Below are 26,546 nucleotides of genomic sequence, written 5' to 3'. Positions count from 1 at the left end.
AAAGCTATCATGATGCACTTGAAAAAATCATTCCCTTATTCTGTAATGAAACATGTAGGTTTTGAAAGAAAAATTATCTTTGAATACAGAATATTGATGCCACTCATTCAAGACATTGTTAATCTGGTTACAACAGATGAAGGCAAGTATGAAGGAGTACACTATTCAGATTCACTTCCTAGAATAATTAATAATGGCATCACAGTGGAGAAATTTGGGAATCCCGGGATAATACACAGCAGTATTCTCCCACCGACCCTCAGAGGCAGGCTAGACACGACATCTCTTTTGCATGCATGTATTGCTACTATAGAAACCAGGTATGGTTCTAGCAGCCTTAATATCAGGGTTGTCGGATTGTGTATGGCGCTTTTTCGTCTTCTTTCCCAGATGATTGCCCTCTTTTTATACACACTTTATTATGCCTATTATTATTCTATCTTATTATTGCATGGAAAACAAAGCATAGAGCAGACTGATGATCATCTTGGCACTTTTGAATGAGCTGTACAGTACATTGTCACCAGATGGGTCAAAATTCTGAAACACTATTCCAAATGATCAATGGCATGGTCAAAACCAATTCCCCTTGCTGCACACACTTCATCTTGCTTATGCTCAACAACATTTCAAAGCTTTCACACAGCTATCATGACCCAAGGTCAAAAAGAGTAGCTTTGATTTCTGAGGAGCCAGCTTCATGCTCCACGTTACACATTAAATAATGACAGGGGGAAAGAGGGCCTTAAAGTAATGATGCTGCTGCTGATTGGGAAACAGGCACTGACCTGCATAATCCTGTGCTGGTCATCACCAACATGTTTGTAGTGCAGTTTGTATTAGGCAGCTTTGTGTGGCCCTTAACCAATGATTTCCAGCAATTTTAAAAGGAGCAATAACGTCTTATGCAATGGCCTGATGTCCATGGGAAATTGAGTTGCTTGCTCTGACAAATAAAGCACTACCTGTGTGCCACATCTAATGACTGCAGGTTAACTTTGCCCTGCAAAGAATCTCATGCAGAAAAATGCTGTGGTAATCTTGATGACCACTGGTTGTGCCATTCCTACATTTAGTTCAACTGTCTAGTCTGTCTTCAGTGCACAAGGACAGGAATTCTTGAAAAATCCAGGTTAAATGCACTTCATCTTAGAACTCAGCTTTACAGGCAAATAGTGAGTGCAAAGTATCCGCCTTTGGTGCTACACCTCACCTGTCTGTTACTGTTCCTTTGCATCTCTGCTTTCTCTGAAGAACAACCTATCCCTGATAATTTGACATAACTTTTACACCACAAAATGTTCGAGGCATCGAATAATTTTGCTTCAGTCAGAGTTGAAATTTCAACATCTAAAAATAATTTTAATTGAACTGATCTGAATTCAGGAATAGATTGTATGTTCTCTCTGGAAATCAGTGGACGAAACAATACCTAAAAATAGCAATGTTAAATCAGGCCAAAATAAATACTGCAAAAACACAATATTCCTCTCCATCCAAAAATTCAAGATAATACATTTTTTCTCCCTTTAAACATCGACTTTCCATTAACACAAAAATCAAGAAATCCAAATTGTCTGTTTTACATGGAGTAGATGAATGCACTTTGAATATTTGACTTGCATTATGATATTGAAATAAAATTCTTGCCCATTTTCAATAAGAGCTTGCCACCCCAAGTCATGTGCAAGCAAAAATGATGAAGATCTGCTGAATGTCTTCAGCTGACATCCAACCTTCTGTACAACCCAAAACAGCTTCGGATGTACACAGAATAAACCATTTAACTACAGACTAAGTATTTGGCATTCAAGGAATTAAATTACAGTTTGCAAACTATACAAAGCCAAGCATGGAAGCAATAAAGTTAAACCATGCATTTCTTTCTGCATCGTTACTTACCTAATTGTATTTCTCAGCAAGTTATGAAGATATAATATCTCATCATTGTGACTGAAACTTGGCAAGTGTGCTCCGAGTGCCTCACAGAATCGTTCAGCCTCTTCCCATGTTCTCTTTCGTACCACTCTCTCATGATGAAAGACCTACAAGGGTAAATTTGTTAACAATGGTACTTTTGATGCTTTATAAGTTGATATATAGTTCAACATGGAACAAAACATTTAACTTGGTTCACCACACCATTCCTCCTCCAACACCTCTCCATTGTCACCCAGCTCAGTGGGGCTGTTCTCACATGGTTCCATTCTTATTTATCTAATCAAAGCCAGTGAATCATTTACAATGGCTTCTGGAATAACGGAATCTGGAACTCGCTGTCTGAAAGGGTGGTGGAGGCAGAGACCCTCATAACATTTAAGAAGTATTTAGATCTGTACTTGCATTGCCAAGGCATACAAGGCGTGGGCCAAGTGTTGGAAAATGGGATTAGAATAGTCAGGTTGTTTGTCTTTGAATGGCACAGACACAACGGGCTGAAGGGCTTTTTCCTGTACTGTATAACTCTGTGACTCGATGACTCCCTGCCCTCAAATTTTTACCTCAAGGATCTAGTCCGGCTCCACCTGCTCCTCCTCAGCAGCAGCATCATCTGACGGTGCAGATTTAATTTTCACATGTATGCTTATGACACCCAGCTCTTCCTCACCACCACCACCACTTCACTCAACCTTTCTACTTTTGCTAAATTGTGAAACTGCTGATCTGGCATTCAGTCTTGATTGGAGAAAATTTCTGCTCAATTAAATATTGACAAGACTGAAACCATTGTTTTCAGCCCCCACTCCAAATTTGTTTCCCAGCTATCAACTCCATCTGTCTCCCGGGCAACAGGTCAATATTGAGCCTGTTTGTTAATAACCTTGGTGTCAAATCTGATCTCAAGAGGAACTTCTGACCTTGTATTTGTGCCATCAATAAAACTTCCTTAATGTCGTTAAACTTCACCCATCTCAGCTCATTTGCTGCTGAAAGCCTCATTCATGCCTTCAGTATCTCTAGATTCAACTATTCCAACACACACTTGGCTTATATCCAACGTACACCTTAAGGCCTGAATTTTACATTTCCCCTTGCTGGGTTCTGACGTGGGTGCAGCATGAAATTGTGTGGATGGGAATTCCTCTGGGTTCCCGCCCAACCCAATCTCAGTGATTTTACACTGGGATGGGCAAGCACTCGGATAGGTAACACATCCCAATCAAGGATCGTAAATGGCCACTTAAGAGCCATTTCCTACCTGGAGAATGAAATACAGCCCAGGAAAGGGGGCCTCCACCAGAAGCCCCCTTCTGCCTGGGAGCACCCTCCCCTTAAGGCCCAGTGACTCGTGGACATCCCTCCCCATCTAGCCTATTTCTCAACCCATCCACCCCCAAAATGCCAATCACTCCCCTGGCAACCCCACCAGACCTTTCCTCCCTCTCCACCCTGAGACCCCTGACACTTGCTTTTTCCTTTGGTTTCCTGGACTCTGGCTCAGGAAGCTTCTTGCAGTGTTTGTTCCAGCCACTGCAGCACTGTTCTAGGAGGACTGGAGAACTACCAGCCAATCAGATTGGCTGGCAGCTCTCCAAGGCAGGACGTCCTCCTGAATGAGGGGTGGAGTCCTGCCGACAGCCAATCGACTCATTGGCAGTGGGCTCTCAGAGCCGATGGGGACTCTTGGATGGCGAGGGCCGATCCTCAAAATTCTGGCCCGAGTCATCAAAAACTCTGCTCCCTTATCTCAACTTACAGCAAAGCTGGTTCCCTTATTACCCTGAACTGTGTGAGAAACTCCCACTACCATATCCTCCAACCCTCACTCGTTTTCAATTGCTGTTCATTATTTTACAGCTACAATATGGCCAGCAGTCTGGGTTGGATTTGAACACCAAGCACAGAAATAAATCAGAATATTATGACACAGAGACAGATCATTATATCTATAAAATTGAGGCCAGTGAAAAATCAATGTCAGACCAGCGGCACCATCAGGCCCGTGCGTTGACTTTGATTGATTCAGAACTGAAGGAGGCACACACTGAAGACGGCCAGGGATGATATCCTGCAAACAACACAGCCTGGGCCTCTAAACACACCATCTCAAACCTTTCCTAACTTGTAGCCACACTGCACCTCAAACAGAGGCTGAATGTCAGAGACAACCTGAACAGTGCACATTCAAGTCTCTGTTCAAATCCCAAACATGTTGCCGCTATTGATGTACTAAACATAAAGCGTCATACAAACAGTTTTGAAAGAACTTAAATTAATATGGAGTTCCCAGACAACTATTCATGTCATCTATTCATAGGTCTTCTGCTAATGGCACTCAAGTCACTATTGGGAGTGGAAGCAATGGCTGCCTTTGGGACTTGGCATTCCTGGGTTACACAGCCAGGTTAAATGTTAGAATCTTAAACTATGGGGTGGCATGGTGGCACAGTGGCTGGCACTGCTGCCTCACAGCACCAGGAATCGGGTTCGATTCCCGGCTTTGGTCATTGTCTGTGCGGAGTTTGCACGTTCTCCCCATGTCTGCGTGGGTTTCCTCCGGGTGCTCCGGTTTCCTCCCATAGTCCAGGTTGGGTGCATTGGCCATGCTAAATTCTCCCTCAGTGTACCCGAACAGGTGCCGGAGAGTGGCAACCAGGGGATTTTCATAGTAACTTCATTGCAGTGTTAATGTAAGCCTACTTGTGACTAATAAATAAATAAACTTTATTAGTTCTAAGACATGGCAACAAGGTATCACTACAATAAATCGTGATATGGACAGTAATGATACTACCAGTCATCTCAATGCCCAAGAGGGGAAAAAAGTGTCCTCCCAATTGCCATGGGCTCAGCCAACTTTATATCCCGAAATGCTCCCTTTGTTTTCTCCCTCTTTCCAGCACTATTCTCCCTTTCTTTCCTTTACTGAAAGAGTACGATTCTATAGACAATAATATTCTTGAATGTCTAAGTGTCAGACAGCAATTATTGGCAAACTATTTGACCGTGGGTGCTATCACAACTGAACCTTATCCTGCCCGCTTCTCATGTCCACACACCATGTATATTTCCAGTAGTAATCAGGAATATGGATGTTATCCAATTATTTTTGTATGCTATCCAACTTTCACTTTCCTGTTCTACTTTTTATCTTCAAATATGGTAAAATGGTCAATGCTAAATGCAATGCTCAGTTCCTGAGAATTTTTTGCTGTGGGGATAGTTTCCCCAAAGGAACATGCTGCCAGATCTCTTAGAAGAATGGTGGTAAATATGCCTATTTCACTAACCAACAAACCAAATATATTGCCTTATTCTGCTCAAATGTGGGAAAAACAACAACTGAAGATGAAATTATTGTTCTTTAAAAGAAAATGTACACATCACATAAAATGGATGCTACTCTCACCTTGTAGCATTGATCAAGGTCTGCATTAGTCTGCCACCCAGTAGGACAAGAACCTGTTGGGTGAGTTTCCTCAGTTTCTGTGGTATTGCCAATACTCTTCTTACAGATGGACATTGCTTTGAAGCTTTTACAGTTTTTGACCTCCCACCGTCCGAGAGCTTTTCCTGTCGCCATAACAACACATTCACCCGGAGACGCTGGAACAAGCAAGGAAATTCAGTCATTTGTTTCGACACAGTAGTTTTCTGTTTTACTTAAATTGCCACTTTTGAAAGCTCCGTCTAAAAACAAAGCCTTTATACATTCCCATTTACCCAATAATTGCAGAAAGGGGGTATCGCCTTCTTCCTAGAATGGATTAAATCATACTCTCGCTGCTATTGCTCCCAAGGGTGTAGTCATCCTTTGAGGTGAAGGTGACCATGTCCATCATCTGGGGTGTTTGCTAGGGTTTGGGTGGGTACACAAGTGACTGCTATGGCTGATCTGTCACCAAAAGGGTCTGCTGAAACTAGGACTGGATACCAGAGCGGATAGAGTCCTAAGCAAGTTTCTCTTTTGGGATTTCCTCTGCCTGCATTTTCTCTCCACCCCTGATATGCAATTGCTTTTGAAGGAGGCCATATCCCATTTTATTCTGGTTGTACCAAAGTTGTCACATGCAAGGGGTGTATGGGAGGTGGGCTTGCTGTACTCTTTGGAGTGGTTTTGTCCTATATTGGTCCTCATCACCACCCAGATCTCACTTGTGGTTCCAAGTAGCTGTGATGATGCAACAGTGGCCATCCTCTGCCCACTTTGACTCTGCAACTTTGGGATTTGTCTACACTGGCATGTGAAGACCGATTCCAGCAGGGTGAGGAGATGAGACCAATTTGTGGTCCAACAGTCTTGAAGACAGTTTAGCAATGTGTTGTGGATCACATTGAGCTTGGCAAGACACAGAGAAGATCCTGGTCAACCAAGGCACCCAGATCCATCTCGTCTTGGCTCGCCTTGCTACTGAACCAAAACAGGTGAGGACAAGAGAGTGAGGCTGATCGCGTGCAAATCTCCTTCCCCATAAATCTAATTCATGTGCAAGATCAAGTTCATCATCTTTCTATCACAAGGGTTTGTGGCAGTAGCTGCCATCAAGCTCTTTGACTCCATTGGCATCGTAAATAAATCCAATCGTATCCTTGTCTGATGACCATTTGCCAACATTTTCCATTATCTGGAAAGTTAAACAGCAGAGGTCGAAAGCTGGTTTTAACCCATTATAGCTTGAAAGGTGCCGAGGCTAAATGCAGCCCTATGCATTCCCACCTCCCCCCACACTCCCCAACTCCCAGTTAAGATGATCTAACTCACTGCCTACAGGAAATCAATCCTGGGATCTCCTTGATCTACATGGTTCAGTTCTAAATTAGACAGGGCGTTCACCAACTGAGCTAATGGGAAGGACCTGAAATTTTAGTTTTGACAACAAATAAGATTTACTCTTAAGTACCTACCTGGCTGATATGCATTCCAGTTTGTATACGTCACAGGCTCTTTCTCCTCGTGTGTAGTAAACCATGTATACTCTCCAGTTCCATTCTTATCCTGAAAGCTAGTCCAGAAGTACTTGCCATTTTCTGTGGTCTGTTTTGCAATCAGGCTATTAATAAATTCTTGCTCAAACCTACAGTTGAGAAAATATTAATTTACTTTTCAGAAATGAAACCAAAAGCTCTTTTCTATTGAGTAGAAGCCACACAAAGTTGATTTTTTAAATTCATTCATCACAGGATGCAGGAGTTGTGGACAAGGCCAACATTTATTGCTCGTCCATAATTGCCTTTGAGAAGGTGGTGGTGCGTCACCTTCTTGAAATACAATTAAGTGGCTTAGCTGCACTTTGAAATGGTCCGGCAAGAGTCTGGAGTTTGTTAGGATCCAATTAAGGACCATTAACATTTAAAATCTGAACACCCAGCAATTGACTGACAGAACTCTGTGCCACAGGATTTCCCATTTCACAACTAAACTTGACTGTATGCAGGAATTAAAAAAGCAAGCACTATTAAAAGACTACAGTTTAGAATTACTTATGCTAGGCTCAATTCTACTTTTTACTACCCCCCAATTCCTTTATACCTTACAACAACCTTGAAGATTCATACACCTCATTGGCAGCCAACCCAAAGAACGCCACAGCCCTCCCAATACACTTTATTTTTCCTCAATGTTCCAGCTATTATCAGAGGTGATAATTTATGGGGATTCTTCCACAAGCCTTTTGACTAGGCAACACTCAAACTTTTAGTCAATACCCGAGGATGATGGATGAACTACTTGTTTCTGTCAGAAAACACACATGGACGGATAAACTAAACAGAGATCAACAGCCCACCTTGATCACAATATTTTTGGGACGATCTCAAATGTAAACAAAATATTTTTCCTTCAACGTAATTCTTTAATTCTGTAACCCAACTGAATAATTAATATTTCTGATGGATGTAAGTAAGTTAAGTTTATTTATTAGTCACAAGTAACATCATTGCGATGTTAATGTAACAGTAACATTGCAATGAAGTTACTGTGAAATTCCCCTAGTCACCACAGTCCAGCGCCTGTTCGGGCCAATTCACCTAACCAGCATGTCTTTCAGAATGTGGGGGGAAACCAGAGCATCCAGCAGAAACCCAGGCAGACATGGGGAGAACGTGTATGCTCCACCCAAGCCAGGAATCGAACCCAGATCCCTGGCGCTGTGAAGCAACAGTGCTAACCACTGTGCTACCGTGCCACCTCGATATAATAGGTCTCTCTCCAGACTTCCTGATTCCACTAAGAGATCCAGAGATGGGTCACCCATTGTTTAAGATTTTTCACCCCCATCTCCAGCTTAGATCTTGCATCATAAGACCAGTTTAGGTGGGATTCTCTCAAAACAATTCTAAGTGCTGAATTCGCATAGAAACTGGAACAAATTCCACTGGCTTTTTTCAAGCAGGATTTTCAAAATGAATCTCCCACACTCTGCACTGCAGAGTGCACGAGTGAGAATCTCATTAAAAATCAGGGGCAGAGCATTTTCCTGCTGGAGAGGCCAGCAGCATAGTGCTGAGCGAGCCACCGTGCATGCGCCAATCTGCCAGAACAGGAGATCGGCAGTAGCTCTGCACTGCCTGCCTCATGATCGCTGGCCAGCACAGTGACCTCCATCCCCCCAGATCACTGGCCATGCGACCCCCCACCCTGATCGCTGGCCTTCCGGACATGTCCAGGCCAGCCTTGACCCACCTCCCGCTCCCCCTCCTCCACCCCCCCCCCCCTTGGCAGTCCCGATTCTCCCCCTGCAGCCCTGACCCCCCCCCCCCCCCCCCCGCATCCCCTCTCTTGGCAGTCCCGATTCTCCCCCTGCAGCCCTGACCCCCCCCCCCCCCCTTTCCACCCACCCCGATGACCAGCCCCAATCGCTGGCCTCCCCCCTTCTGTCACCAAACCCACGTGCAGAATGGCAGCAGGTCCCCCTCCCCCAGAGCCCCCGCCCCCTCGGCACTGCCGTTGCCCGATGGGCAGTGTCAAGGTTGCCCCTGTGCATTGCCACTTAGTCCCTTGGAAAGTGCTAGAGGGCCAGGCTGGCAATGCCATGCTAGCAATGCCCAGGGGGAACCCTCTCTTACCACACCTCCTGAGCGGCTTCCATGATCCCCTTTCACTGCAGCAGGGTTGGGCCATCAGTGCCCATTAGTGGGGAGCTGTTGTAAACCCTGCTTGAGTGAAACATTCCTGGTCGGGGGGGCAGGAGTGGGGTGGGAGAGGTGGAGAGACTAGCGAGCCTGGAGACTTCAGTCCCGGGTCCGTTAATGAGATTTAAATCTTCATTTGAATATTTTAAACAGCTCCATGCTGATTTCTGGCACGGAGTTGATGGCACCGGAAATCTGGCGGCCAGAGATGCGTGGAGCCCAGCAGGAAGCCCGCTACACAGCCTCCAGTTGAGTCTCCTAGCCCGCTGTGCTGGCTGGGAGAATCGCCCCTTATCTTTCAACCTAGACTTGTTTTATTTCCCTGGCACGGTAGCACAGTGGTTAGCACTGCTGCTTCACAGCTCCAGGGTCCCGGGTTCAATTCCCGGCTCGGGTCACTGTCTGTGTGGAGTTTGCACATTCTCCTCGTGTCTGCGTGGGTTTCCTCTGGGTGCTCCGGTTTCCTCCCACAGTCCAAAGATGTGCGGGTTAGGTTGATTGGCCAGGTTAAAAAAATTGACCCTTAGAGTCCTGGGATGCGTAGGTTAGAGGGATTAGTGGGTAAAATATGTGGGGGTGGGGCCTGGGTGGGATTGTGGTCGGTGCGGACTCGATGGGCCGAATGGCCTCCTTCTGCACTGTAGGGTTTCTATGATTTCTTCTATGATTTCCCTTTGCACGAGGGCTGCTCATCAGTTTCTTAGTAAGAGGTCTCACAACACCAGGTTAAAGTCCAACAGGTTTATTTGGTAGCAAATACCATAAGCTTTCGGTATTTGCTACCAAATAAACCTGTTGGACTTTAACCTGGTGTTGTGAGACTTCTTACTGTGTTCACCCCAGTCCAATGCCGGCATCTCCACATCATCAGTTTCTTAACCAGGCTTTTCCATACAGATGGTGTGGAAAGAGAGAAAAAGAAACCACCATCCTTTGTCTTTATGCATTTTGAAGATTTCACCAGTCTACTCTTGTCCATGTTCTGGCAGAAGGCCAACATTGGCATTGGCAGTGCCCACACAGCAGTGCATTTGCCGCATCTTTTTGGGCACACAAGTTTGCAAGCCTGGGAAACTAATAGCAGGGCTCCTCCTTCAGTTACCATGTCCCAAGAAGCATTGGCGACCATGGATTTTCATTCAATTGGTCCATGATTATGTGTGGCAAAGGACGGCAGTGGTTTTCCAATGCCTTCTGCACATAAAAAAAACTTTGCTATAAATTGTTAAAATGTCATAAAACTTCCTGCGCAAAATTTTCCATTTTTGTGGAGGAAGGATATTGATTCCATAGGAGAAAACTTTCACTCTTGGATGCCAGCAGGAAATTTTAATTATGTTAATTTAATAGACAGACAGAAGTGGGATCCATCCTCTGTTCCAGTGGTCATGTTGAACTTGACAATGTCATCCTGTGCTCGTAGTTGGGGTAGAGGAGTAGAAATAATATGTCGTGTTTTTAAAATTCTGTAATTATGCTGACTCTTTTCAATTGACAACAATGGAACTGGACTTCACTTTGCATTAGGAAACAAAAAATAAAGCTAAACAGAATGAAAAATCAATGCCCTACTTTACATTTCTACAATTTTTTTGTTTGCTCTAAAGCTGCATCTGAAAGCATCCCAAATTACGTTGCAGCTAGTGCAACAAGGTGAAGTGCAGAACTAGGGAGACTGCATGCTAATGTTTGAAAAAAAAACGTGATTTTTATATAAAATCATGGGGGAGATGTCACAATGCAACTGAATCATGACAAAGTGCATTCCTTGATATTTACCAACTGAAAAACAATTTCATGCTGTTGTTATAAAAGTCACACTTTTCGCATATAGAAGCACTGGGTGGGATCACCCACACCCACAACTACCCCAAAAACACAAGTGTCTTTTGAGTGCCGAGGGCGGCCTGCCATAGACCAGCAACGGAACCAGAAGTTCGCCCCCTCCAATGCAGGAGAACTTACGGTAGGGCCTCTCTGTCAGCGGGACCAGATAATCTCTTTGGCAGGAGTAACCAGAAAATCCCACCCATTGGGTGGGATTCTACAGCCTTGCTTGAGCGAGACTGGAAATTCCTGCCCGAGGTCAACGGACAGTTCTGTTGTCCACTCCTTGCCTCCTCTGATTTCGTGGCAGGCGAGGCGGTAGAATTCCAGCAATAGTGTTTGAACAAGAATGGTTCTAAATTGTCACCATCTCCTAAAGTAGAAAGTAAATCATAAGATTTTACGCACCTGCTTTGTATTGTAAGATGACATTTTGATTCAAACTCCACCGTTGCTGATGAATCAACCTTGTAGCAGTAATTTCCATGCCTTTCCCAGGGCTTAAAAGGGAAAACGTAAGATTTAGAGTTGTGTTAAAACTTCAAGAACCAAGGATGTAATAATTATTTTTTATCTTATTGGTTTATATTTATGATGAATAATGTAGGAAAATGCTATACATTAGCAAACATTACTTTTACTATGAACCCTTACATTTATAATAAATTAATCTAAAAAAAATTCCAACTTTTGTAAACTCCCCCCCCCTCCCCGACCCATCTTCATCTGCTTGCTATTCTTGTGCCAATGTTCCACTGCAACCATCTGCCAGGCCCTGTGTAAGAGTAAATTAATGTAACTCACCTCCCTCGATGGGGAGTTCTAAGACTTCACACAATACATCTCAAATTAGATCAAACGTTTGACAAGAATGGAGTTACAAGCACAAATTAATGTCTTGCCAGCCCATAACATAGGATGTTGGTACATAAATACATGGAATTAAATAGCGTGAGAAATAAGAACGGCTTAAAACTCAAATAAAGGCAAGTTAATATTTAAATGAATTGATAATACCTGGGTGAAATGTTACTAAATTCAGATAACAATTACAATGAGCAAACTTTATAATACTTACAGTTGTGTTTCAGAAAAAATACTTCACTTCAATTTAGCCTGTGTATATTTAAAGCCACCAGAAACCTGTACATTTCAAGGCTAACCTAAAAGAATCAAGTCGATGCAGTGCACATGTTACCATACAACATAAAGATTACCTCATTCTGAGGGCATCCTACATCAGACCGACCTGTTTCATTCCTAATTCTTCCTGGTTTCTTACATACATATGGTAGCTCGCGGTCACAGTCTGCCAAGCTCCACCGACCCCACTGTGGGATAAGAAAAATTTCAAGTTGTACCACCAATAAGTTCACGTTCTCCTAGTACAATAATCTTTATAAAAGGAAGAACTTACAATTACATATTTATGACTTCGGGACATCACTTTTTACAGCCAATGAAATACTTCATAGTTGCTATTGTAATGTAGGAGCCACAGCAACGTCCCACAGTCATGTGATCATGATTGCTGCTAATGATGTTTGTTGAAGAATGAATATCGGCCAGGACACCAGGGAGAATTTCTGTGGTCATCTTCAAATGGTGTCATGGGAGATGTTATATCCACCCGAAATGTTAATGGTTCATCTAAGAGACCGCACTTCCTAACGTGCTGCACTCCCCTTAATACTGCACTCGAGTGTTAGCGTAGACCTTGGGGGGGGCGGGACTTTCCGGCCATGCTCGCTCCAAAACTGGAAAATCCCACCCGTGGTCAACGGACCTTTGCATGGTCCGCCTACCCACCCGCTACAATTGCCATGGTGGGCAGGATGGGAAAACTCCCCTCACTTGTGTTCAAGTATCTGGAGTCTGACTCGAAACCAATGTGCCATGGCCAGTTGTGGAAATTCCAAGTGATGCCACATTCAACAGGCAGACTTAAAAGCCAGTACATTAGCAACAAAACATAAAAAGTAATTCATATTAAAAACTTAAACTAGTAAAATGATGCAATATGTTCAGGAAGAAGAAGCATGTGAGAATTCAGAATTTACAGATTTATGGTATTACGGATTAAGTCTGACACTTGAAGGAATTGTTCTTAAATTGTTTTTGTTATTTTCCTTTGAAGGTTTTCATTGTTGTATTAACACTTTGGGGAGGTCAAATAAAGAAGATGATGGTCCTAAAAGAGTCAGTAAGTCAGTCAGCCACCAGTTAGGCCTTCATTAGCATTTACAAGTAGTCCAACCTGGATGCCTGATAAACAGTGACTCAATTTGACATTGGATGTTTTCAACCAAAAACTATTTCCGATACTGTTCCTTTTTGTGTCTGTTTTACACTCAGCCTACTGAAACATTAGTTAGAGGGCGTTCATAGTGACTGGAATTTTTCTGGGTATCTTAAATCTGGCTGTGGCATTAACATCTGTGGCATAAGCATAGTTTTTGCAAAAGGAGGTCAAATAACGAACAGCTTGATCAATCATTTATAACCATCATTATCATAATTAAAACTTTTTAGCCACATCTTAATTATTTTTGTTTACATTCTACAGGTTGAATTTCCAGGCTGACCAGCCAGCAGAATTGGACAATGGTGCCTCGACAATACTGGGCAAAGGATCAACCACCAACTTCTCAATCATTCCAACGCAGCAATATTTCTTGGAGTTTCTCCCGGGTGGCTTGGATGGCCCCTTGAGTCACAGTCGGCTCAATTAAAATATTAACTGTGGTCCTATGACATTTGACTGAACTGGTTGGACCGTGCACTGTGAATGTTCTGACCAGTGTTCGTTGGCGGCCTGGCTGAAGAGAATCCCAAAGGCAAGTTCCTTTTGTAGGGCCAGGAGGAGCTGGAATTCTTCACCAAGCACCAGAAACCAGATTGCCACTTAGTGACTTTCCCTTCCCTGACATTGGGGCCCTTCTCAGTGTCATGGAGAATATCCATTTTGCTCGCTAAGGGGCAGTTGAGAGCTGTGGGAATGCCTCAACATACTTGGACTTCAGCCTATTGTTATGCTAATAGCACAGTGGTTAGCACTGCTGCCTCACAGCGCCAGGGACCCGGGTTCGATTCCTGGCTTGGGTCACTGTCTGTGTGGAGTTTGTACGTTCTCCGCGTGTCTGCACGGGTTTCCTCTGGGTGCTCTGGTTTCCTGCCACAGTCTGAAAGACGTGCTGGTTATGTGCATTGACCCGAATAGGCGCCGGACTGTGGCAACTAGGGGAATTTCACAATAACTTCATTGCAGTGTTAATGTAAGCCTTACTTGGACTAGTAAATAAACTTTAATAAGTCCCAGCCCTAAAAATGGAGCAATAACTGGTTGGTATTGTCCATAACAAACTCAACCACAAGGGATTAGATACAGTTGGAAAAGAAAGAGGAACATTATATCCACACACAACCAACCATGTTGCCACCTGCAAGCACAACCCCTGGGAAGGTAATGCACCAAAATAAATACAATTGTTCTCGTCCAGCTTATTAGCGCTGCTGAACTCCCATTGAGTCTAAGAAACTATCGCTAAACACAGATTCGGATAAGCACCTGATAAGAGGATGGCTGCAACAGCCAAGGTTTCCTCTATTATTGGGTGTGCGCTACTCCCCTCGATGTTGAAAATGAGCTGTTGCCATAATGGCCCACAATCTGGTCACATCCATTGCACCAACATGGGAATGTGCAAAGGGAAGGGAAGCAAATGTTTGGGGGTGGGGGGGGGGGGGGGGGGGGGGGCGTGTTGGGGCAGAATGGAAGTGTGAACTATTCTATTGCTGTAGACTGATGAAGGGGCATTGGGTTGCTCCAGTGTAAATGCCTCTTTTTTTTTTATAAAGAGGGGGCAGAAATAGACTCAAATCATACGAAAGAAACTTGAACTAAATAACATTTACCCTATCTATTATACCCAGGCCTCAAACCGAGTCTATGCTAGGTTGTCATGGAGAGAATAATCCCTTTGGAATGCAGCAGAGGAGGGAAGAAGAGAAACTGTTTTTGATGGCTCAGGCAAGAAACCATCCATGGACATGCAGGGACCAGGGAGGGAGTCCAAATATCCCAGGCTTCATGCAGCCAATGTTAGGACAGTTGTCTGATTTTCAACCAAGAGTTTTAAAAATAAGTCTATTAATGAATTAAAGAAATACACTCCGAGAAGAGAGAATGTAGAAATAACGGATTAGTCATGACTTGCCTTGCCTGCATAGGATACACAGTGTTTTGTAGTGTTAGGGGGAATAGTAGGTTGAGCCAGATCCCAGTAAGTGAAGGTCACGGAAGATCCATCTGACCACTTGAACCAGGCTGGGAACTGATTACTTCTTAATCCAGTCCAGATATCAGATCTGTAATCTGGAAAAAAAAACTTAAGTAACAATAGCTAAGGAAAATCAAAAGAGATCAACAGAAATTTACCAAATTAATCCTGGGATAATTTATAGGGCAGTTCAACAAATAGCATAATTGAATTTTGATATTTGCAGATGGCAGGTGAAGTTACAAGGATTTAAACCTAGAAATATTATAACACCATTTAGGGTCCGGGGATCATAACAGGGTGTACAGTATACACCCAGCCGTCGATAACTCCTTTTCTTATCCCTGAGTTCAACCCATATTTCTTCATTCAATTACTCTTCCAGCATTTCATCCTCCCATTGCTGACAATGTTTGGCCTTATTCACTGGGCTGCTTGCATTTAACCATATCCCACTGATCACTAAACAACTCCTTTGTTGTTTATTTTCTACCCTTTTATCTGCCTTCCATGCTCACTTAGTAGTTTCCTGCCTTTCCTTTCTAGCATTGTTTCTCTCTCTCCTGAACCTATGCCACATTCTTAACCCTCAAAACTTGCATACATTGGGGTCTTCCTTTCTGAGTTCTCTGATCAGAAAATGGATGCATTTTGATTTGTTTTGAAAGGGGAAAGAACAGTGGCTGGAATTTTACCGGCCCTCCCGCCACAGGAATCGGAGCTGGCGAGGGGTGGAGCATGGGAAGGTCTGTTGACTTCGGGCGGGACTTTACGGTCTTGCTCATCCCGAAACTGTAAAATCCCGCCTGAGGTCAAAGGACCTGCCCGTACCTTTGGAAACGGAATAATTTTCCCAAATAAAATTTGTGCTGCAATTTCCACCTCAGTAATTATCTTCACAAACTTTGGTTTGTAAATCCGGTAAATTTCATTGGGGTCGGTTCCTTGAGGACTGTCAGCTTTTGTGATGCTGTTGGCCAGCTTTTGATAGTTTTCCAAGGTTATACTTGTTTGTTTAGATTTAAACCAGGGCTCTTGCACTATTTGCACTGCTCAGAAAGAAATTAGAGTTTACATGGACTCTTACCTTCATGAAGCTTGCTGACAATTAGCTCCACATCTGCTAATGAATGTATGCTGATGAGCTGACTTTCTTTGGATTTACAGGAATTGTTTGCATCATCCCATTTCAACTCTTTGGTGTTCATATAAAAGCAGAAGCCATTGAATTCCAACCAGCCAGCTTCACATTCTGTACTGAAGTACTTCCAAGGATCTGATAATAAAGCAGCCATAATCAGCTTGTAAATTTCATGCAACCTCCACATTCTTTTTGCAATTTCCTCCTTTTATATTACCTTCCCACAGCATTAGTAGACCATAGAGTTGTTGTTTTTGAAGAGCTGTTGCTACAGATATAAATTCTGGGATGCAGAAAATATCCTACCTGAAATTGGTTCAGGCATGTCCTGGATGTCCACTGTGTGTCTGGCTTTGTGCATATGCTAATTTGGGATGTAGGGCAGCATTTAAAACCCTCCACCGTGGTCTTCTAGGTGGCGGGACATTTAACCCGTTTTGGGGGGGCATTGGCAGGCGGGGACCCCACCACTTGCCTCCTCTATTCTGATTAAATCCATGGCGCAAAGGCCTGCGGATGACTTTTCTAACCCTGCCAACATTTGAAGAAGAGATCAGGCATTGGGAAGGGGGAAAACCATGCCTGCCCTTACTGCTAATCCCCCATGACCTCAATCGCATGACTCTCCTACCACCATCTCTCACCTGTGGCTTTGGGGAGGGGGGAATTTGTTTCACAAGTTTCCAGTGGTCACAACTGAAAAGGAGTGAGCAAATATACACCTTCAGAGCCAGCAGGAGTTGGAATAATTTCACTGGCTTCTGCAGCAGTGATCAGCCCCTCTCCTGTAGTCCTTTCCCTCCCCGAGGATTTACTTGAAACAGCTCATCATGAATTTTAGCGAAGACCTGAGGACCAATTTTTTGTGATCCTTAGGTCTCCATGTAATGATGACCATGGCAAATACCATTAATATTGCAAAAACTCATCTAGTTTACGAATGCCCTTTGAGGAAGAAAATCTGCCTTCCCTACCTGGTCTGGCTTACGTGTGGCTCCAGAGCATTGTGGTTGACTCTTAATTGCCCTCTGAAATGGCCTAGCAACCCACTCATTTCAAGGGCAATTGAAGATGGGCAACAAATGCTGGCCTTGCCAGGTGACATCCATATCCCATGAAAGAATGCATTTTTAAAAGCCTACTGTCTTTTCATTTTGTTCTTAAATAATTCTGTAACTGGTGGTGCATGGTTTGACATAACCCTTAAACAAAGAATCATTAAGAATCGATATTACCATGTGACAAAGTAGGCCAGTCATGCAGCTGGTCGAAACATCACAGAAGCAGCTGACCTGATTTTGCAACTTGAGATGTGTCACAAGGCAGATTACCCAACACTGGAGCATTTGGAGAAGTACCAAGTCAAAGTAAAGCATTTGCAAAGATTGCAAAACAATTTACCGTGGCAACAATTGTGCACAATTAATTGGATGGTTGGAAAACATGAGAGATCATTTCCTGACTGCTGACCCACGAAGTTTTAACATGTACATTTGTCAAGATAACTGATAAATTAAAATAACTTATCCATCCATACGTACAATGAGCAAGTCATTTGACGTTAAAACTCTGGATTTGTGACAAGATGTTCTCGAGTGGCTTCAAACTTACATTTTTCCAGAGAGTACATTTTCACAGTTTATTTGATTTGATTTATTATTGTCACATGTATTGGCACAAGTGAAATGTATTGTTTCTTGCGCGCTATACAAAGCAAACTGTAAATAGAGAAGGAAACGAGAGAGTGCAGAATGTAGTGTTACAATCATAGCTAGGGTGTAGAGAAAGATCAACTTAATACCAGGAAAGTGCATTCAAAATTCTGACAGCAGCAGGGAAGAAGCTGTTCTTGAGTCTGTTGGTAAGTGACCTCAGACTTTTGTATCTTTTTCACGATGGAAGAAGGAGGAAGAGAGAATGTCGAGGGTGCGTGGGGTCCTTAATTATGCTGGCTGCTTTGCCAAGGCAGCAGGAAGTGTAGACTGAGTCAATGGATGGGAGGCCGGTTTGCGTGATGGATTGGGCTACATTCACAACCTTTTGTAGTTCCTTACGGTCTTGGGCAGAGCAGGAGCCATACCAAGCTGTGATACAACCAGAAAGAATACTTTCTATGGTGCATCTGTAAAAGTTGGTGAGAGTCGTAGCTGACATGCCAAATTTCCTTAGTCTTCTGAGAAAGTAGAGGCGGTGGTGGGCTTTCTTAACTATAGTGTCAGCATAGGGGGGGACCAGGACAGGTTGTTGGTGATCTGGACACCTAAAAACCTGAAGCTCTCAACCCTTTCTTTGTCCCCGTTGATGTAGACAGGGGTATGTTCTCCTTTATGCTTCCTGAAGTCGATGACAATCTCCTTCATTTTGCTGACATTGAGGGAGATTATTGTTGCTGAACCAGTTCACCAGATTCTCCATCTCATTCCTGTACTCCGTCTCGTCATTGTTTGAGATCCGACCCACTACGGTGGTGTGGTCAGCAAATTTGAAAATCGAATTGGAGGGGAATTTGGCCACAAAGTCATAGGTGCATAGGAAGCTATAGGTGTAGAGGGCTGAGAGCACAGCCTTGTGGGGGACTGGTATCGAGGAGGTGTTGTTGCCTATCTTTACTGATTGTGGTCTGTGAGTTAGGAAGTTCAGGATCCAGTCGCAGAGGGAGCTGCCGAGGCCCAGGCAACAGAGTTTGGAGATGAGCTTCGTGGGAATAATAGTGTTGAAGGCTGAGCTGTAGTCAATAAATAGGAGTCTGACATAGGTGTCTTTGTTATCTAGATGTTTAAACCAGGCAGTTGGGATGTTCAGGCCCATCCCAGTAGCAGGGTCTTCCAGTCCTGCTGAAGTTGAGCCCCACTGTGGGTTCCCCAGCGGCAGGACAGACGAGGCTTGCAAATTGCCATCGGCTTCGGTGGAACTGGAAAATCCTGCTGGCGGCCAATGGCAAGCCAGCTCCGCTGTTGAAAATCCACCATTGTAGCCTGGAAAATTCCAGCTGAAGCGGGCAACTAATTCCCAATTAGGGGTCTCATCCCACCATCATATTAACAGGCAGCAGTGGAGGCCTGCGCCCAAGGTGTAGCCCAGCAGGTTTAGCCCTACGGGCTGCTGGTCTGTGAATGGGGAGAGGGATGGAGTTTGCTTCCATCCTGAGTCTCCTCTGTCACCTAGAACCCACCCACACTCTCAGTTTTGCCTCCCTACATCTGCCCTCCCCCTCCCTGCCTGTCCAGCTCACCAATGTAGGACAAATTATACAAGAAGAAATATTGTGTGCTTGTGATAAAGGGATGGCAATAATCATGGATGATTTTAATCTACGTTTAAACTGGAAAAATCAGACTGCCAGTAGTAGCCTGGTTGAGGAGTTCATAGAATGCTTCTGAGACAGTTTCTTATAGCAGCATATTCTGGAACCAAGCAGAGAGCAGGTTGGTATTGTGTAATCCGTTATGAACAGGAGAGGGTTGTACTTAAACAACCCTAATTTCTACTCGCATAATCCATTTGCAAGATTTGTTTTTTTTTAAAAATTGATATCCCTCTTTTATAAAATGGTGGTGTGTTTTCCAATCCTCTCTGAGTAACTTGTGACACTGGTTTCAGGTTGACTAAATGAGGGTCCTGGTTGAAACCCATTGTGTCTTGGAGCAGATAATGTTTAGGCTATTAACATTATCTTGGGATAGTAGGAGTTGGGCTGGGACATGTACACTGTCTCTGGGGCTGGAATTCTGCCTTAGAAATGTAAAAACATTTGATGTATTTCTCTGGAATTCTAACATCAGCAGTCACAGAGGGCAATTAGCATCCCTAATTAAGTCTCTGATAGTTCTAAATTTCTCTGCTATGATTCACGGCTAATCATGTAAAGCCTTGTCCACTGAAGAAAAGAAATGATATCTTTTACAGAGCCGTCTGTGTGACATAGCTATGTATTTATTTTCCTTCCTGTCTTAACTGGGACAAAGTGACATAATTAATGATCTCAGAGTGAAGGCACCCCTATGTAGCAGCAACCACAGTATGACTGAATTTTACACCTAGCTTGAAAGGGTAAATAATGGGTCCAAGACTAGTTAGTATTTTAAACTTAAATAAGGGAAACTACGTAAGCATGAAAGCTGAGCTAGCTGACATGAACTGGGACACTAGGCTAGGGGACACATCAACTGAGAAGCAATGGCAGGCATTTAAGGGGATATTTCAGAATAAGTATGTTCCTATTGAAAAGAAAAGTTTTAAGGGGAGGGTCCACTATCCATGGTTAACTAAAGGAGTTAAGGAAACTGTCAAATTAAGGAAAAAGCATTCAACTGCACAAAGGTGAGAGGCACAGATGGTTCAGAACAGCAAAGAATAACTAAAAGGTTAAGTGTATGAGAGGAAGCTAGCTAGAAATGTAAAGACAGATGGCAAAAGTTCTACAGGTATTGTAAAAAAAAGTAGTGTCAGTCCTCTAGAGAGAGAGAGAGAGAGAATGGGATGTTAATAGTACATAATAAAAGAAATGGCAGATGAAATGAACAAATATTTTGCTTCTATCTTTACTATGGAAGATACAAAAATATTCCAGTAATAGCTGTAAATCAGGAGGGGGGAGGGTAGTGGAACTTACTGAAATCACAATCACTAGGGAAGCTGTGCTGGGTAAACCAATGGAGCTGCGGACTGACAAGTCTCTGCATCCTGATGGACTTCACCCTAGAGTCAGTGGCTAATGAGGTAGTAGATATGTTGGTGTTAATTTCCAAGAATTCCCAGGATTCTGGAAAGGTTCTATCAGACTGGAAAGTAACAAATATACCCCTCTATTCAAGGAGGAAGGGAAGCAGAAAAGAGGGAACTATAGGCCAGTTAGCAATATGTCTGTCATGGGGAAGATGTTGGGATTGATCATTAAGGCGGCTATAGCTGTGCACTTGTAAATTCTGATGTGGAGATGCCAGTGTTGGACTGGGGTAAGCACAGTAAGAAGTCTCAACACCAGGTTAAAGTCCAACAGGTTTATTTGGTAGCACAAGCCACAAGCTTTCGGAGCACTGCCTCTTCATCAGGTGAGTGGGAGTTTGTGTTCACAAACAGGGCATATATAGACACAAACTCAATTTACAAGATAATGGTTGGAATGCGAGTCTTTATAGGTAATCAAGTCTTAAAGGTACAGACAATGTGAGTGGAGAGAGTGTTAAGCACAGGTTAAAGAGATGTGTATCGTCTCCAGACAGAACAGTTAGTGAGATTTTGCAGCAGAAACCGATAGCCAAGTTCCGCACACGAGGACGGCCTCAACCGGGATCCTGGGTTCATGTCACACTATCTGTAACCCCCACGACTTGCTTGAGCTTGCAAAATCTCACTAACTGTCCTGTCTGGAGACAATACACATCTCTTTAATCTGTGCTTAACCCTCTCTCCACTCACATTGTCTGTACCTTTAAGACTTGATTACCTGTAAAGACTCGCATTCCAACCATTATCTTGTAAATTGAGTTTGTGTCTATATATGCCCTGTTTGTGAATATCATTCCCACTCACCTGATGAAGGGGCAGTGCTCCAAAAGCTTGTGGCTTGTGCTGCCAAATAAACCTGTTGGACTTTAACCTGGTGTTGAGAGACTTCTTACTGCACTTGGAAATTCCACAATAATCAGGAAGAGGCAGCTTAACCAATCTATTTGTTTTACCTGAAGGAGTAACAGGCATGTTGGATGAAGGGGAACCTGTAAACATACTGCATTTGGATTTCCAGAAGACATTTGATAAAATGTCACATCAAAGGTTATGAAAGTGAAGCTCATGGTGTAGGGGTGGATATTAACATGGATAGAAGATTGGCTGGCTGGCTGGCAGAAAACAGGGGGATCTGCATAAATGGGTCTTTTCTGATGACAAGTTTGGGCCTCAAATTTTTACAATTTAGTATCAATGACTTTGATGTGAGCATGAAGGCATGGTCGCTAAATTTGCAGATGACACAATAGGTAGGAAAGTATGTTATGAAGTGGACATGAGGAAGCTGCGGATGGATATAGATAGGTAGAGTAGGAAGGCAAAAATCTGGCACAAGGAGTATAATTTGGGAAAATGTGAAGTTGTTCACTTTGGCAGGAAGTATAAAACAAAAGAGTATTGTTTATATGGTGAACAGCTGCAGAATTCTGAGACACAGAGGGATCTAGGTGTTCTGGTGCATCAGTCACAAAAACTTAGTATGCAGGTATAGCGAGTAATTAAGAAGACTAATGGAATGCTATCCTTTATTCCAAGAGGAATTGAACATAAAATTATGGATGTTAAACATGGCATTGGTGAGACCACATCTTGGATACTGCATTCAGTTTTGGTCTCCTTATTTAAGGAAGGATGTAAATGCATTGGAGAGAGAGTTCAGACCAAGCTTACTAGATGGACACCAGAAGTGAGCGGGTTATCTTATGAAAATAGGTTAGACAGACTGGGTTTGTTTCCACTGGGGTTTAGAAGAGTGAGGGGTGACTTGATTAATGTATACAAGATCCTGAATGGTGTTGAGGTGTATGTGGAAAAGATATTTCCTCTCATAGGCGAGTCCAGAACTAGGGGGCACTGTTTTAAAATTAAGGATCACATTTTTTTAAGACAGATGAAGAGAAGGTTGCGTGACTTTGGAACTTTGCATCGGAAGGCAGTGGAGGTGGGGATCACTGAATATTGTAAAGGTAGATAGATTCTGATTAGATAAGGGAATCAAAGGTTATCAGGGGAGATGAGAACATAGAACTTGAAACACAAACAGACAGATCAGCCATAATCTTATCATATAGCGGAGCAGGCTCGAGGGGCCAAATGGCCAACTTCTCCTCCGATTTCATATGTTTGTATGTTTGTAATATGATGCTCCCCCGCCCTTGCCAGTGCCCACCAACCCAGATCACAGACTGGCATTTTGGGGCATCCATGGTTCCTCTTCCTCCCATGCCTCCTGCAATACTATCAAAGGCCATTGATCCTGGTGTGCTGCAGAGTTGCTGGCCTCTGGTTGGCTCTATGAGGCTGGATTTCCCCTGGAAACGGATGGAAATCTCACCTCGTACTAATTAAAGAGTAGTCAGCCGAAAAATAAAGCAGGTCGAGCCTGCAAAATGGGAGGCGGACTTGCCCTGACATTTCGGCTGGAGTCTGGGGATTCTGCGCCCAGTGTATAATCAGCACATTATCACAGGGAAATTGTTACAATAAGTGCCTCCTATGTTTTCTGAAATTGAACCACGCTGCTCAACTCCATAATTTTCCTTCAGTGAATGCTAGCTTTTTCTGCCACCGTCACTACTCCCCCACACAGCTGATCAGTGTGCATACTATTTTAAGGTGTCACTTTTCTTCCTGGGCCCTGATCAGCATGCTGTCTGCGATGTTCCTTTGCTCAATGCAGTTGAATAATGCACTCAAAAGATCAATCAGAAATGAGCTTAGGGGCCACAGAGTGTCTTAAACGGATTGTGGAGTCTCAAATTTCTCCTCACAGTGGATTTTTCCCCTTCCCTGACTTTCCTGCTCCAATTGATTTCCTAATTATTCGTTACTAAATAGGATGCAAGAAGAAGTCATTTGCCACATTTTATTGAGGACGACGACAGTTTAATTTATATTGTATAATTGGCAGCTGGGGCCACTGAGCTGCTTGCATTTTGGTATACATTATAGCAGTTTATAATTGTGACTACGCTTCAAAAGTGCCTCACTGGCTGCAAGTACCTGGGGACATCTTGAGGTAGCGAGTGAATGGTGCTATATAAATTCAAATCTTTCTACTGTCTAAACAACCCTCCGTGTCTTGTCTTCATTTTGACAGTGGTAGTGCGATTAAAATAATCCAAACAAATGTACTCCAGCCACAGAAGAAACAACTGATAAAGAGCAAGAGTTGAATCAGTGAGATTGGTTATGACTGAACGTAGGATCCAGCATGACATTAGGTGCAATGATCTTTCTTGTCAGCTTGGATCTAGAATGTCCCTTTTGTGGGGATCATAAATTGAACTCAATTTGAATTTGAATTGGTTTTTGCAGCAAGCAAGGAAATGGATTAAGGGCACGCCCTGTCCAGTCTACGCATTGGTTTTCTAACTCTCGAGAAAGAAGTACCATTTTTAAAACAAAAATCAGTGAGAGAGCAGGAAGAATTGATTTCATGAGGGGAGAAAAAAAGGGAAATCAAAATTACACTCACCACTCGACTCTGTCCTTGTCCGATTGAATGGTTTCTTGCACACATATGGTAGGGCAGCTTCACAAGGGCCAGTTTGCCAGCGACCATCAGAATCAGAGTTCAGCGCGGCACAGCTAGATTCCTCAAGATGGTATAAACCAAATCTACCTAAATGGAATAAAGTGCAAAGTTTCAGTTGAGTAGTTGGTTTAACTTCAGGGGGCTCTCGAGGCAAGTTAATGTGCGTATTACATTCTGCAATATTCCACCGGCTTCGTGCACTGAATGAAGCAGACAGTTTGGAAAAGAAATAAAACGATGATGGGAAGAAAACAAAACAAAAGCAGTTCAGAGGAATGATGGAGATAGAGTAAGACCCCAGTTACTGAGAAAAGCACAATCAAGAAAAGCAATAAACAGAAGGAAGAACAGAAACAGAATGATCTGAATAAATGGAGGGATAGAGCAAGGAAGGAGCAGGAACAAAAAAAAGACAAGACAAGAAACAAAAAGAGAAAAGCCAAAAAAAAGAGAAATGGCCCTTCCTCTAATGCTTTGGTTGACTCCACGAGATCACTACCGGTGATCATGTGAAGTGGGGGTCTGGACGGGGAGGAATTTGTAAAATGTGTCCAGGAAGGTTCTTTGGAACAATATGTTGATAGTCCAACTAGAGAGGGGGCTATACTGGACCTAGTACTGGGGAATGAGCCCGGTCAGGTCATCAAAGTTTCAGTGAGGGAACATGTGGCGAACAGTGACCACAATTCTGTAAACTTTTGTATAGTCATGGAAAAGGATGAGTGTTGTCCTATGGGTAAGGTGCTGAATTGGGGGAAGGCTAACTACAGCCGGATTAGGCAAGATTTGGTGGCTGTTGATTGGGAGAGGCTGTTCTAGGGTAAATCCACATCTGGCATGTGGGAGTCTTTTAAAGGAGCAGTTGATAGGAGTGCAGGATAGGCATGTGCCTGTAAATAGGAAGGACAGGAAAGGTAGGATTCGAGAGCTATGGATAACCAGAGATATTGTGGGTCTAATCAAAAAGAAAAAAAAAAAGAGGCATACATAAGGTCCAGGCAGCTAAAAACAGATGAAGCACTGGAGGAATACAGAGAAAGTACAAAAGAACTCAAACAGGGAGTTAGAAGGGCAAAAAGGGGTCACAAAATGTCCTTGGCTGTCAGGATTAAGGAGAATCCCAAGGCATTTTATACATACGTTAGGAACAAGAGGGTTGTCAGAGAAAGAGTCGGACCTCTCAAGAACAAAAGGAGGGGAATTATGCTTAGAACCCAAGGAAGTAGGTGAGATCCTAAATGAATACTTTGCATCAGTATGCACAAAGGAGAGGGACACGTTGTTTGGTAGTGTCGCAGAGGGATGTGTAGGCCCGTTAGAACAAATCACAATTACAAGGGAGGAAGTGTTAGGTGTTTTAGGAAGCATTAAGGTAGACAAATACCCAGGGCCAGATGGCATCTGTCCTAGATTGCTGAGAGAGACAAGAGATGGAATTGCTGGGCCTCTAGCAGAAATCTTTGTTTCTTCATTGGACACAGGTGAGGTCCCAGAGGATTGGAGGATAGCAAATGTGGTCCCGTTATTTAAGAAGGGTAGCAAGGATAACCTGGGTAATTATAGGCCGGTGAGCTTGACGTCCGTGGTAGGGAAATTGTTGGAGAAGATTCTTAGAGATAGGATCTATACACATTTAGAACTGAATAGTCTCATTAGCGATAGACAACATGGTTTGTACGAGGGAGGTCATGCCTCACGAATTTGGTTGACTTTTTTGAGGAGGTGACAAAAATGATTGACGAGGGAAGGGCCGTGGATGTTGTCTACATGGATTTTAGTAAAGCATTTGACAAGTTCCCTCATGGCAGGCTGGTGCAAAAGGTTGAATCTCACGGGATCAGAGGTGAACTAGCTAGATGGGTACAGAACTGGCTTGGCCATAGAAGACAGAGGGTAGCAGTGGAGGGGTCTTTTTCTGATTGGAGGTCTGTGACTAGTGGTGTTCTGCAGGGCTCTGTAC

The 26,546-nt window shown here is 43.4% G+C and overlaps 1 protein-coding gene across 1 annotated transcript in view; it reads right to left on the bottom strand.

Annotated features, from left to right (window-relative positions):
- ly75 (lymphocyte antigen 75) overlaps positions 1-26,546 on the bottom strand; it is a 134,189-nt gene that overhangs the window by 63,002 nt on the left and 44,641 nt on the right. Inside the window, exons 6-13 of the mRNA XM_078228282.1 lie at positions 24,527-24,673; positions 16,267-16,455; positions 15,117-15,274; positions 12,117-12,230; positions 11,308-11,399; positions 6,847-7,016; positions 5,351-5,547; positions 1,903-2,045 (exon numbers count right to left, since the gene is read on the bottom strand). Coding sequence (XP_078084408.1) covers positions 1,903-2,045; positions 5,351-5,547; positions 6,847-7,016; positions 11,308-11,399; positions 12,117-12,230; positions 15,117-15,274; positions 16,267-16,455; positions 24,527-24,673 — 1,210 coding nt within the window. The remainder of the gene's footprint in view (positions 1-1,902; positions 2,046-5,350; positions 5,548-6,846; positions 7,017-11,307; positions 11,400-12,116; positions 12,231-15,116; positions 15,275-16,266; positions 16,456-24,526; positions 24,674-26,546) is intronic.

Source organism: Mustelus asterias, chromosome 14 (assembly GCF_964213995.1).
Source record: "Mustelus asterias chromosome 14, sMusAst1.hap1.1, whole genome shotgun sequence".
Lineage (NCBI taxonomy): Eukaryota > Metazoa > Chordata > Chondrichthyes > Carcharhiniformes > Triakidae > Mustelus > Mustelus asterias.
The sequence above is the reverse complement of the archived record's forward strand: the minus strand, read 5'-3'. Positions and strand labels throughout refer to the sequence as shown.